A 14,971-nucleotide genomic window follows, 5' to 3' on the forward strand; every position below is an offset into this window, starting at 1 on the left:
AAGAATTGAATTTCATATGACTCAGGTCTATCTTCGCACGGATAAAAATATTTATTACGTATAGTCTGCATAGTTCGCACATGGATTTGTTACGGAGCTTCGGGAAAAAGATCGTTCTCTCTCTGATAACTCGACTTGATATAACTTAAATAGATTATCTTTGCGAAAACTGGTTCACCAGTAACTTTCTATGAAGCGTAGTTTCTCATCGCTTTCGCGTTCATTTCCTTTCCTTTCTCGAGAGAAAATAATCTCTGCGATTACGAAAAAGTTATGGGATATTATAATTTCGTTCATTGCCGCGACTCTGACTACTAATTTTAAGATATATGTCGCGAATTTTATTTATACTTTGCGTACAAATTTAATTATAATCACGAAGAAATTAAAAAGTTAGAAATATTATAAATAAAAGAATTTATATACGAAAAGCTTAAGCAGTCCAAAATATAAATTGACGAAATAATTAAATAATTTTACAAATACAGTCAATTGAAGAGCTTATTTTCAAATCTTTTTCTAAATCTCGCTGTCTATAATCTACATATATTAAATATCGATTTAGGACGAGAGATTCAGAAAATAAATTTAACTCTAATCGGAAATTAATATCACGATCGAAGGAGGATCTAGCTACAAGGCAAGAGCGAATCGTTCGGGCGCACCTGCGAATGCCGATGGCATAGTTCGAAAGTTCAAACGTCGCGTTGCCCTTTCTGTGAATAATAATAGCCGCTTCGTCGAGAAAGTCGTCGGATCGATTGGTCGATTTCGCGGCGCGAAATCAATTTTCTTTCGAATTTTTTCTCGAAACAGCCCTCGCGATTGCACATATAAATCGTTAAACATATGTATACCTCGATGGGCCCGAAAGCTACGGTTAAATAGACATCCGGTAATTTCAGCGCGCACACGCCCTACATAATAACATCGAGGGGTCAACGAACGCGATTATACAGTACCCATCGATCGCGTGAACGATATCTAGTATTATAGTATAGAACGATATCGCATATTCATCATTCTCGTGTGCAGTCGTCTGCTCGCGTCGTAAATTGCAATAAACGCGAATAAAAGCGATCGTATGAGAGTTGCTTTCTGTGTAATTTTATCGTCGCGCGATGTACTACATTGTTGGAAGTCGTGTTTTCCGGCTTTCTCCGAGAACAATTGATATCTTTAATGATCGTTGAAATCTCTCTTTTGCGTTAAATTTATTCGAATTTTTTTCTTCAACGTTTTGTGAAAAAAAACTATTCGTCGGTTATTCTTTTTAATTTTAATTACATTCTCGAATGCCTTTTCTTTCTGGACTATATACTTTCCTGCGTTATCAATTTTTCAATTTTTTTATTTATATAATTAATTGAGTGTATCTTGATTAATGTTTACTCCGCTCTGTTTCGTAACGAGTGTAAAATGATGCTTTTAGCTTCATGACGATATCTTTCGCGAAAACAACTCGATTGCGATAATTATCGAAATAACGCGACGACATTGACAGCATTAATTATATAGCTGCGAGAAGAAGAGAGAATTACTTTTCAGTTTTGATTAATATTTATCATCTACCACCGTGCAAAGCAAACCGGTTATCTGCATAAATAATGACGTAATTGCGGTTGATATTTATCGGTTTTTTACCGACAAAGTCATCATATAATTATGCTTGAAATAGCGGTCGCGCTTTTCCCGGATATCACTGATAAGAATTTTATGGCCCACTTTTGAAATCTCAGACTTTTTAGACTGATTGAGTCACATTCTACGACGAAGATGAAATTAGAAAATATTCTCTAATTAAAAGAGTCGAAAATTAATAAACTAATAAAGAGATTAAAGAAGTTTAATCTCTATTCAAACTAATAAAGTAAGATTGAATAAAATAACAAAAGATCGAATGAGACCAGCAAACAAAGTACTCGCGAAAGGAAGAGCACGAGCAAGGTCTTGGAATTCACAAGGCAGATTCAGGTGAATAGGTGAACCAATCGATCACTGGTGAACGGCAGGACGAGCTAATCAGCAGTATCGTATCGAACGTTCTGTCTCGCAGCAATCATCTCGGAGGAAGAAGCCAAATCTTCAGGTAAAACTTATCTATTTTTTTTTTTTTTTTTTTTTCCTTATACATAAAGAAAAGATCATCCGAAATTGACATCATCTTTCATAATATTATAAATTGTTTTGTAATACGATGATATAGAATAGTCAAGTCAAATTATATACTATATTTTTAAGTAAAATTCTTTTAATTGTCTAAATTGAAAATTTGACATCAGAATTTTATTCAGAAGAGAGTCTCGGATAATTTTAAGATTCAGATAATCCAGACATTTATTAGAGTTTAAATTATTTCCAGCATTGAATTATAATAACGAATCTCAATCAAAGACAAACTTATTAAGATTAACGTTAAATCTTATGTGACTGTTTTTAATTCTTCAATTTTTTTTTTTAATTTTAATGTCTACCAACACTATAAAGTGACAGAGAGACACAGAATGACGATTATACGGCACTGGAAATCACGAAAGTGAAAGCTAGGTGTAATGTACCTACCTACCAGCCAATCGACCTCGAAAACGTGTAACACTCTCATAGCGGCACAAGCAGAAAGAGATTGCATGATACAAGAGACTAGAAAAATGCCCGGTTCACCGGGAGAGGCAATTCTCGTTCTCGCTTATATACTCTCGCCTCGTCGATTCGCTAGCTCGCTTCAAAATGCAAATAACACGCTAATCGCACGACGAGGATGACGTTTCTTCATTGTATTCTTGGATAATCGTTCGTGGATTCGCTCACCCGGATGAGAAGACGACGGCATTGTGATTCGCATCGGGAGACTTTCTTGAATCGCACATCTGCTCGCGTGTCTTGTCTGTGATTAAAATTCTATTTATTCGTTCATATTATTCTAGCAATTTTTTTTTTATTAAATAAAACGTGGTCAGCTGGGTGATTGAGGAAGGAATAAATATAATGGTTCTTTGATTAAGATTTAGAAGTAAACAACTTAAATTGTAATTAATCAAAATTTTTAATTTAAATTTAATTTATAGACAATTTAAATTGTAATTTATAAACAATTTAAATTGTAATTTATAAACAATTTAAATTGCAATTTATAAACAATTTAAATTATAATTAATTTTCTTGAATATAGAATAAAGCACCAAATAAACAAAAATTATTACTAAAAGAATTAAAATATTAATCGTAAAATAAAGAATCCTGAATTTAAATTCTGATGAAATACGATTGACTTGAAGTAAAGTAAATAAGAAGTCTGATTATTTTAGAAATATAATTTAGAAAAATTAATTTTTTTAATCACTTGAAGATAAGAGTATGCTTTGATAATTCAATTACAAGATTATTTTGTATCAAATTAATTAAAGAAAGGCTTAATAATTTTTGATGAAATCTACTTGTTCTCGATATAACACTATTTCTAAAAAAATAATTATTAATTAAAGTTATTAATAAATAATTCTCCATAGTATGCATATAATATATAAAGCATATTGCTTGTGTGTTTATGATTTATGGCAATATTTTAAAAATTTGTATAATCTATTAAAAAATAATATGATAGAAAAAGAGAGAGATATTTTATATATTATACATATATACACATTATTTCTAAATCTATTGTTAATTATAATTTTGATATAAATTAGGTATTATCAATATTATTTATGGAGAAATATCTTTAATGGTTATATATTTTTTGAACTTGAGCATTATTAAAAAATTCCTAATTTTTATTCTGAAAAGAGAGAGATATTTAAAAGATTTCAAAGGCAATTAATCATTTATGTGTTTTATTATTCTTTAATAGATTTTTAAAAGAAACGACTAATTAGGTATCTTAAAACGACCGAATATAAGTAAATTATTTATACAGTTATGTCATTTCTTCATCATCGTTCGACTGACTTTTTTGCATTCCCCTTCTTGTTATTGTCCTCGTTCGTTAGCTAGAACAATAGAATTTTCATGGAAAGGCGTTGGTATCTGAGACAAGGGATATTATTATTTATATTATTATTTTTGCGGACTCTCCATTAGAGTCCATCCCGACAGATCTTGCGATCGCTCTCGTTCCTCGTCTCTTTCTGCGCAATTGTCACGATGAATCGACGTGGCTGGCAGGTTTGTCGACCGGATCTGCAACGGTACCGTACAGCGTATGTACCTAGGGGAAAAGCTGCTACGGCCAGGTCGCCACGCCGACCAAATCCCAGTTTGTCGCGCTTAACCGGTGCGCGTGGTCCGACCTGTCGCGCTGCTCTCTCCCGAGACGAGATCGACGTCGAGCTGTGGTGTGCGATCCAGAATTAAGTAGATTGAGTGTAAATAATCAATCTTTGAACCATCATTTTGATTATCCTTATCTACGTTCGCGTGATGTTTCCTTCAAAACGTTAGAATAAAATTACTGAAAAATCTAAAAGACTCGTAAAACAGCCATAAAACGCGCGTAAAGCATCGTAAAAAAGACGTGTAAAGATAGTTCGAACAATGCTTAAACGTGTAAAAATTGTTTAAACGACACTCAATTAAAATATATGTCCTTTAGAAAAACTAACATATGATTATATAAAAAAATAATTTATATTTGCAAATAAAATTCTTTCAGTTTTATTTACAAAGTTTCTTTTGTATTGAATGAAAAATTCATAAAAATAAAATATATTTCAATTCTATTTTTTTTTAATTATATGTAATTATAATAATTTTTTTCTAACATTTCGGTCATCTACTTAAAAGTAATTAAATGAATTATTTGATTCGTCTGACTGCCACGTTTCGGATCCTCGTAAATAATCTCCGTTCGATGGATTTTTTCTCTGTTTTTTCGATCCGCTCTATTTCCTCCGAGAAATGGGACAAGCTTAATTGGCGTAATGCATTAATTAGTATAGTAGCATGTCTAGAGTTCAGAATACGAGTTTGCGAAACCGCGCGTTTTTGTTGCGCGCAAGATATGCAGAGATATGCAGTTTCTCGGGGAAACTCTTGTGACTTGACAGAAAACTTCATCGCGAATATTTTGCCTTACAAGGAGATACCATTATAGTCGTGCATCGTTGTCGTGCTTTCTATTCAAGACAGAAATTGCGCGTGTGATTTGAAGAAATGCAAGCGACGTGAAACCGCTGTTCGATACGCGCGAGTTTTCTCGAAGAAAGCAATCTACGATAATCGAGAAAATTCGCGATTGTGCCAAAAGTTTTTGCTAGATGAAAATAATTACAATAATAATTAACAAAAATTATTAGTATTTATGCTAAAATTGATATATTAAAAAATACGATAGGAAAAATTAATTTGTTATTTAATAATAATTTATAACTATAAATAAATACGAATTAATGTTAGAATAAAAATATGAAATTGAAATATTGAAAGAAATTAGATCGATAATGAAATTATACAATTATTTATTTTTTATCGATTAAATATAAATTTGATATTCGGAAGTATCGGATTGTAGGTGGATAATTGAATTTATTTTGAATGAAATACGCATGCGCATAATTATAATAATTATGCAAATTAAAACATTACATATAATGTTAAGCATAGCATGTATGAAAAAAACGCACATGTGTAATAATATACATATCTGTTCGGTATATAAAAGACTGTACTGTTGCTGTCTCATTTAACGGGTCAAGTATAAAGCGGTCGAAAAATTGATTGCTTTCTATTTTTCCGTTAACCGTGTTACGTGCTATTAGCCGCTTGTTAAACATAGAAAATCTGTCTCGGTGATTTAAGCCGTGTTCCACTAAAACAAAATTGCCTTCTCTCGAAGAGATCGAATTCGTATTCTTGATAGAATACGAGTAATTTCGTCTCGATTAAAATCCATTATTTTATCGTATACAAGTATATCGTGGCATTATTTTACGAATTTATTTTTATATATAAATTTAGATATAAATATATCAATAGAGTAGTTTATAATAAAAATTGACAGTTGTAATAATTACTATTTATTTGTTTTATCTAATTTATTGTTTTTATTATATAACGTTGTGAAATCATTTATATTAATTATATTAATTTATAATTTCTAAATTTATATTAATTTCACATAAATTTTAATTTTAGTAACGATAAGCTTGAATGATTCTCGATGACAATAGTTATCTGTTTCTTATCTGTTATTATGTAAGTATGTAATGTTATTTAAAATTATAAATGATGAGCTATGTAAACCGGTGCGGGCTATTTTCTAATAGCGACCTTCGAAGATCCCGTCACTCGATGATGGCAAATACAACGGTAGTGAATTGTCAGTTTCTCGAGTATAAATGGCATGTCCCGGTTTAAATCATTTTATACGTATTTCATCATCGAATAGTCTTTTTTCTTTTATGTGTATTAATGTTAAAGAGATACCTTGGTAAATAGATAAAATAGGTAACAAACTTCGAAAAAATCCATTAACTTTTTGTATCGAGATTATTATTTTTAATTATAAGATTAATTTTGAAGTGGAATTATTGGAGACAAGTAGGTTTATTAAAAAATTATTACGTGCTTTAATTAATTTGATACAAATTTTCCTGTAATTGAATATCAAAGCGTACCCTATCTTCAAGTGATTGAAAGTTTATAAATATTTTTATAATTTACATTTCTAAAATAATTAGGCTTTCTATTTATTTTACTTCAAGTCGATTATTTATTTCATCAGAAATTAAATTCGATTCTTAACTAATAATATTATTTAATTTTTTAATAACAAATAAATTTGTGTAATTGAAATCTAATTATTTTTATTTAATATTTTGTGAAAGAGAAACGTCAGATTCTACACTTATTTTAAACTTTCCTTTTAATAATGGAGTTAGGGTTTTGATGACACTTTACGTAATATTGAAACAGTTGGAATTTGATGAAGAATAAACCGTAAAAATTGAACGATTTGTGTCACAGAAGTTTCTTCAATAGTCGTGTTTCGGTATACAGTTCTTGATACTCTTTCATAATATATCTCGCAACTTGGAGACTTCCCAATTTCTATAGGTACCAACATGAGTACCGTTGTTTCCACGACCCGTTACGTCATTGAAAAGAGTTGAGACACTTGCGAAACATATGTGGGATCACCGATCCGTTGTCAGAATAATAAAGAATTTTCAATGTATAAAAAAAATAAATAAATAAAACTAACATTAATATGCATGAGTCAAATCTTAAATAATGAATTGAATAAATAATTAAATCTTAAACTTAGAACAAAACAAACAACAATAAATATAATAAAAAAGTATAATATAATATAATAACAATGTTCTATCAATATTTAAAAATCTAACAATAAGTTCTACAAAGAAAAAAGTTGCATATTGTAAAATAATTTAAACAAACTCATTTATTATACAAACAAATTAATTTTGATAGAATGAGTCAAAAAAATAAATATTAAATAGATAAATATGAAGTAAAACTCAATAATAAACGCGAATTAAATTCGCATTTACTTTACTCGCATTTAAGTACTTTTACCTTACTATTTATTATGAATTATTAATAAGTTATTTATTTTCATCTCGCGGCATAGTTCTCATGTGAACGAGAGACAGAGGGAGACCATGTTTCCGCGATTTTGCAATAGAGTCACGCGTGCATATTAATTAATTAGCGAACCGTGGTTACTACGAAGGCCATCGGCTTTCAAGGAAAAACCGGTTGGAAATACAATACGCGATAATCTACCCCTCTCACGCAATTCTCTTAAGTCTCACGATTTTCTTAAAAAAAATAAAAAAAAAAATTAAACAAAATAATATAGATATCAGTAAAAACATTTAACATATAAGCCTTCCAGTAATTAGCGAGCTTAAGTTTTCATTTATAAATCTATATGTATAACTGTAATCAAAATTTTATTTTAAAAAAAGAAAAATATTTGACAAACTATATATATAATTTTAAAAAATTTCTAATATTTTTCTTTACAGAAAATTAATTTTTTTCTGTGTTTTTCGAGAATCTGTCATTAAAATTAATATCACGAATTATAAAACATCTCATTAAAAGAGTTATCCACATCCCTTGTAGATATAACGAGATAAATCGATATTCTTATATCAGAAATGACAATGCGGTACCGAGTGTCATCGATCGCCATCGTGATCGCGCTTCTGATCGTCTTGTTGGACGGCGCAATCGGCAAACTGAGAGTCGCCTACCGCTGGAAGCAAATCGATTACGACTGGCCGAGCAATGACATCAAGAGATTATTCCCGGATTACAAGCAGGAAGACAACCTGCCTTTGGGTCTAGAAGTGGCTGACGACCGGCTCTTCATCACCGTGCCGAGATGGAGACAAGGAGTCACCGCTAGTCTCAATTACATTAGACTCAACGGTGATTAGTCTCTCCTCTTCCTCTCTCTCGAAAAATTGCTCCGTAAAAAGATCGAAAAATAATCATTTAGTATATATTTTTTTTTTGTTAAATATATTTCTTGTTAACTGTTTTATTCTTTCGATTTTCTGTTAAGCCAGGGTTCCATTTTTATTCATTGATTTATATTTAACTACCAATTAATAAAAATAGCTACAAATATATGCGAGAACTCTCAACTCTCGAGAAATGTTTAAATAAAAAAAAGAAACAAACACAAATCCTTGATCGTTCATACAGCCGACGATTAAGTTTGAAAGTACTCTCTCTTTCCCTTCGGGGATTAATGTCATCGGTATCGGGGTTGGTTTTCAGACACCCGCGAATCGCCACCCCTCATTCCTTACCCGTCCTGGGAGGCTCATCAATACGGTGCCGCCGGGGTGCCGGAGATCGTCTCGACGTTTCGGGTGCGTGCCGATCGTTGCAATCGATTGTGGGTCCTGGACACGGGACTCACGGACATCCTGGGCAGCCCCGAGCAGCAGGCACCGCCGGCACTGATCATCTACGACCTGACGACCGATCGCATGCTGCGCAAACACGTGATACCAACGGATCAGAGAACCCCCGATTCCCTGTTCGCCAATATCGCCGTCGAGGATTACTCGTGCGAGGATTCGTACGGCTACCTGGGCGATCTTGGTGGGCCGGGGCTCGTCGTGTACTCCTGGAGCCTTCACTCTTCTTGGCTCGTCAAGCATCACTCCTTCCATCCAGATCCGATGGTATCCAACAGCTAAATAATATTTAACTTCGATAGCTTTTCATTATCTTGTTAACGTTAATAATTTTATGTTAGTTGGCTGTCAATTAAATTGGGAGAGATGCTTTTTTTAAGAAAAATATAAAGAGTTTTGATTTATTGTTGTTGAGCAAAATTTTGACGAGTTCGAACGGTGAACTGTCTTTCTCAGGGCGGCGAGTTCAAGGTATCGGGAATAATATTTAATTTCGATAGCTTTTCATTATCTTGTTAACGTTAATTTTATATGTTAGTTGGCTGTCAATTAAATTGGGAGAGATGCTTTTTTTAAAAAAAATATTATGAAGAGTTTTGATTTATTATTGTTGAGCAAAATTTTGACGAGTTTGAACGGTGAACTGTCTTTCTCAGGGCGGCGAGTTCAAGGTGTCGGGAATATCGTTCCAATGGAACGATGGTTTGTTCGGGATGGGTCTTGCACCGACCGGTGACGGCTACAGCACCATGTATTATCATCCACTCTCCAGTGGCATGGAATTTTCCGTCACTACGAGATTGCTGCGCGATCCTCAGCGTGTCAGTACTGCGGGTATGTTTGAAAAGAATTATGCTCGCGTGTGAAAAAATACAATAATAGCTTGATCCTTCGATCATCTAACACACGCATCGCGTTGCGATAATGAGCAAGTTTTATTTCTTATATGTGTGTTTATCTTCTGCGTAAAGGATCGTAGAAAGGACCTTGAAAATTATTTATCATGTCTGGATTTTAAATCGTAATCGTATTAAATTATATCTTAATAATATTGAACAATCACGACAAGAATTTTATATTATCATATGCATATGTCATATGTAATTTTAATTTGTTATTGTATATCATATCAATGATTTTTGTTTAATATACTTTGATGTAAATATTTTGAAATATTTGGAAACTAAATCTTCTCATCTTTTTCAAAATTATAATTAATTACTTGAGATTGTTGCTCTCTAAATTATTTTATTAAGAGTATATTTAAACAAATTATATATTCTAAGAAAATTAGAAAATTATTTACAATATATAAAACTATAAATTTAATTTTTTAATGGCAGATTATTTAAAGGTAATTAAAGATTTGTTTTTAAATGCTTCTTTTATCATTAAACCTTGAATATTTTATTTATTGCAATTCAAGTTATAATTATAAAAAAAAAAATTTTAATCAAGAAGATAAGTTCTTTTTATTATTTGGTTGAAAACTTTATTTTTGATCTCAAATTCTATTCAAGGATTATTGTCTCGACCTTCCAGCGAAAAGATTGATTTAAAGAATTTCAAGAACCAGCCATTACAACTTTATGGTCGGAAATTTCTTGTACATCTGAAGGACAAACTTTACGTGAGGCGTTTATCGAGGTTTTAACTTATTTTACACACATGTTCCAGAAACGTCTCACGAATTTCAAACATTGGGCTCGCGTGGTCCCAGTGGCCAGAGCAGCGTCAGCTTCCTGGATCCGAAAACCGGAATTCTCTTCTACGCACTCACCAATCTGAACACCATCGCCTGCTGGAGGCCGCAAAATAAATTCACTGTAGAACAGCAAGGTTACGTATATCAAGATAACGTGACCATGATTTTCCCCAATGATCTCAAGGTAATCGCGAATTTATCAAATTGTGTTGATCATTATTAATTAGTTATTTAAAAATTTCTCTCTATGTCGTTTTATAAAATTATTTATATTTATATATTATACAAATGTAAATTTTAATATTTTACGTCAGCATCGTATATTAAATGTCAATAAAACAGCAATACCAAAACTATAATAATTTATTAAAATGTAACGCTAAGCAATTTTAATAAAGTTAGGAAAAAATATCCATAAGTCATAAAATGGAAATAATTTATGCTGCTATCTTTTATTTCTAAAGTATAATTAATTAATTAAACAGTAATTGAGTAAATATAATTTTCTTGCTCTTCACATTCTTGTTTGCTCGTAAGATTACGATCTATTATGCGAATATAAGAGCTGTTAATGGAACTCTTTAATTTTGTAGACATAATTTTTGACGTTCGTCATTAAATTCAATTCTGATCGCTTTATATATTGCGTTTTCGCCTCGACAGATCGATCGGAATGGCAATCTGTGGGTTCTCTCGGACAAATTGCCCATCTTCATGTACTCACAATTGGACCTGCACGACTATAACTTTAGGATACTAACAGGATCGGCTGAAGAACTTATCATGGGTACGGTCTGCGCCTCAACATCATCTTCGATTTACTCCACGACGATGCATGATCATAGAGATCACATGGGCCATAAGGACCACATGATGAGCACGACACCCAGGATCGGGAGATTCAATTCTGCCAGTTTCAAGAAGATCGAGTCCAGCATCCTCGTGATAACGATGTTCCTAATCAAAGCTTTTATTTGAGGAACGGCAAAATTTGAAGATATAAAAGTAGAATTTGAAAAATAATAAAAAATTAAAGACAAAATAAAAATATCTATAATAAGATACGAATAGGAAGAAAGAGAAGAAGGAGAAAGATATGAATATTCGAGGTAACGTTATCAGTATTTTCTAATAATTTTAATTTACATTATTTAGAATAATTCCAAGTGAAGTAATTGGAACAATCGAATAAAGTTTTATCAAGAACAGAATTTGTTGTAAAAGATGAATATTTAGTTAATTAACTACAAGTACAAAATTAAAGCTATTAGTCTTAATATTGGAAATTTATTATCTCATCGATTAATTGCTTCGCTTGATCCTATCTTGTAAAAATTTCCAAAAAATGTATTAGTATATAATCATATTAATAATTATAATTATAATATTATTTTAAGATTATAATTAAATATATTTTTTCTCTAAAAGTTTGGATTGGTGAAAAAAAACAGATTATGCAAAGGATTGCATAAAGGATTGCATAAAATTATGTAAAAGAATGTTTTACAAATTATTTAGACTAGGAATGATCTCCGGGTAATAATGTCAAGATGTTTTTCGAATAATCTTCTCTTGTAGTGTTCCTGTAGAAAAAATTGATTAATTGAACGTTTCTGCGGAGAGGCGGTTCTAAATGCAACTTCGATTGTCTGAAATTTCGATTTATGCGAGTTAATGAATAATGGATTCGAAAACAGTTGGATATAGCCTGCACATGCGTATAATACAATCGTTTTTTTAAATTAGGTATAAATATTCTCCTCGCATTTTTACCGTGAAATCCCTTTCAAAGAAATGGTTCCCTCTTTTAGATCACGTATATGTATTACTATTATACTCATGTTGGAACTGCCATTATATATTTATGTATTAAATGGAATGTAATATATACCATGAAAAAAAAAAGAAATATCTCTCTAATCGAATACAGTAATTTCCTTATTCTCCTCATTTTCATGCAAATTTTATAAATACTAGAACAATAAAGCGCGCGCCATTCTTTAATTTTATATTAAAAAAAATAATATTATTAAAATAATAATGTTTTTTTGACAGAATCAACTGATAACTGTCAAAAAATATTAATCGAGTTTAAAGTACCATAACATATTATTTAAAATAAATTATTTTAATTGTTAAAACATTATTATTTAAAAATTTAATTAACAAATTGACGCCTTAATCAGCTGATTTCTATAAAAAAAAATTACTAAAGCGTTAATTTACTAATTAAATTTTAAAGTAATAATATATTATAAAAATTAAAATAGTAATATGTTGTAAATAATATGTTATAATACTTTATTTTCGATTAATATTTTTTGACAGATATCAGCTGATATCAGCTGATAACTGTAAAAAATATAAACCGAGTTTAAAGTAGCTAATTTTTATCAAAAAATATTAATAAATCTTTTCGTCAATAAAATCGTAATTATAGTTTCGATGTTGTGATTATCTCGATTATTAAAAGATTCTTTTAGAAAATTCTATTTTTTTGTTCGCATTTTCCGTTTTAGATTTAAATACTAAATTTTTATGCATTGCATAATTAATTATATATTTTCTTTATGCTTTGATTGCAATGCATGCATAAAAATATGTGAATTAATTATGCAATGCATAAAAATTCATTATTTAAATCTTTAAAAGAGAGAACAAGAAAAATAGAAATTTCTACAAAAATCTTTAGATCAAGATATTCGCTTCCATTAGATTCGTGTATTTGTACACATTTATCACGCTATACGTCTCGCGCGAGACTGATCGCAAGCCTCTGAGCTACCGTGTCGCCAAGCACAACCCACACATCCACCACGCTGCGCGTCTCGCGCGGAACTGATCGTCAGATCGTCAGTCTCACAATCGAAGAGCGAAGAGTCAGTCTCGCGCGAGACGCGCAGCGTGGCGGATGTGTGGGGTGTGTTTGGCGACACGGCTGCTTAGAGTCTTGCGATAAGTCTCGCACGAGACGTGTAGCGTGGTGGATGTGTACAGACGCGCGAATCTAATAGAAGCGCAGATATTTTGATCGAAAGTTTCTATTAAAAAATTCTATTCTTTTGTTCTGTGTTAAAGATTTAAATGATGAATTTTTATGCATTGCATAATTAATTCACATATTTTTATGCATGCATTGCAATCAAAGCATAAAGAAAATATATATATATTAATTGATTATGCAATGCATAAAAATTTAGTAATTAAATCTAAAACAAAAAGTGCAAACAAAAAAATAGAATTTTTTAAAAGATCTTTTGATAATCGATATTATCATAACGTCGAGATTAATTATGATTTTATTGACGAAAAGATTTATTAACATTTTTTGATAGAAATTAGCTACTTTAAACTCGGTTAATATTTTTGACAGTTATCAGCTATTTTTTGTCAAAAAATATTCGTCGAAAATAAAGTATTATAATGTATTATTTACAACATATTACTATTTTAATACATTTAACATATTATTATTTTACAATTTACATAGCAAATTAACGGTTTAATAATATTTTTGACATACATCAGTTGATTAAAGATACAAACATTAATTTGCTAATTAAATTTTAATATAATATTATGTTATAAAAATTAAAGTAATAATATGTTTTAAATAAAATGTTATAGTATATAATGTTATAGTATATACTTTAAAATCGATTAATATTTTTTAACAGTGATAAGCTGTTTTTCGTTATAGTGTCAAATTTTAATATTTAAAGACGTGCACAAAATTTATCGTTTGCATATTTCAATACTATATTGTACTTAGATTATTTATATATCATACAAATACAAGCCTAACAACATTTTCATATTATCCTACCATCAGCATACCAGCCTACAAACTTTTTCGTATAATATACGTAATATAATTATGCGCCGTTTGCAATCCAAGGCTTAATAATTTTAATTTTCAATATTTTAAAACGCGCCAAAAATTAATCTTTCATATGTTTTAACAGTACATTGTCTGCACATTATGATGGTACCATCAGCATACCAGCCTACAAACTTTTTGATATGATATACATAATACAATTGTGCGCCGTATGGGGTCCGCGGCTTAAAATGTTTAGTTTTCAATATTTTAGAACGAGCCAAAAATTAATCGTATATATATATTTCAATACTGTATTGGTAGCAGATTATTTTGGTACCATAAGCATACCAGCGTACTACTTTTTAAATCTAATATACGTAAAATGAATCCGCGCCGTATGGGGTCCGCGGTTTAAAAATTTTAATTTTCTATATTATAAAACGCGCCAAAAAATAATCTTTTATATATTTTAACTGTACATTGTCTACACATTATGATGGTACCATTAGCATACCAGCCTACAAACTTTTTGATACAATATACGTA

General features: G+C 30.7%; 1 protein-coding gene across 3 annotated transcripts; it reads left to right on the plus strand.

Annotated features, from left to right (window-relative positions):
* The first annotated feature begins 498 nt into the window (after positions 1 to 498).
* On the plus strand, positions 499 to 12,486 carry Yellow-b (L-dopachrome tautomerase yellow-b). 3 transcript variants are annotated; one of them, XM_083046801.1, is made up of 6 exons: positions 499 to 2,089; positions 8,122 to 8,397; positions 8,752 to 9,164; positions 9,554 to 9,731; positions 10,575 to 10,786; positions 11,266 to 12,486. In XM_083046801.1, exons 2-6 carry the CDS (start codon positions 8,124 to 8,126, stop codon positions 11,578 to 11,580), a joined length of 1,392 nt encoding a protein of 463 aa, XP_082902927.1. In that variant the 5' UTR covers positions 499 to 2,089; positions 8,122 to 8,123; the 3' UTR covers positions 11,581 to 12,486. The 3 variants fall into 3 exon arrangements, with proteins under 3 accessions (XP_082902927.1, XP_082902930.1, XP_082902928.1); XM_083046804.1 differs by lacking the exon at positions 499 to 2,089 and adding an exon at positions 4,164 to 4,361 and having other exon boundaries at positions 8,089 to 8,397; XM_083046802.1 differs by lacking the exon at positions 499 to 2,089 and adding an exon at positions 4,167 to 4,361 and having other exon boundaries at positions 11,266 to 12,485.
* The last annotated feature ends 2,485 nt before the right edge of the window (positions 12,487 to 14,971 follow it).

This window comes from Prenolepis imparis, unplaced genomic scaffold (genome assembly GCF_030444845.1).
Source record: "Prenolepis imparis isolate NDT839.2.m4 unplaced genomic scaffold, iyPreImpa1.0 SCAF_9, whole genome shotgun sequence".
Taxonomy (NCBI): Eukaryota; Metazoa; Arthropoda; class Insecta; order Hymenoptera; family Formicidae; genus Prenolepis; species Prenolepis imparis.

Excerpts from the sequence above, each read along its gene's own strand:
- Yellow-b (XM_083046801.1), top strand. The coding sequence starts at position 8,124 with ATGACAATGCGGTACCGAGTGTCATCGATCGCCATCGTGATCGCGCTT. Across the intron at positions 8,398-8,751 it reads CAATTACATTAGACTCAACG|ACACCCGCGAATCGCCACCC; the intron begins GTGATTAGTCTC and ends GTTGGTTTTCAG. Across the intron at positions 9,165-9,553 it reads CCTTCCATCCAGATCCGATG|GGCGGCGAGTTCAAGGTGTC; the intron begins GTATCCAACAGC and ends TGTCTTTCTCAG.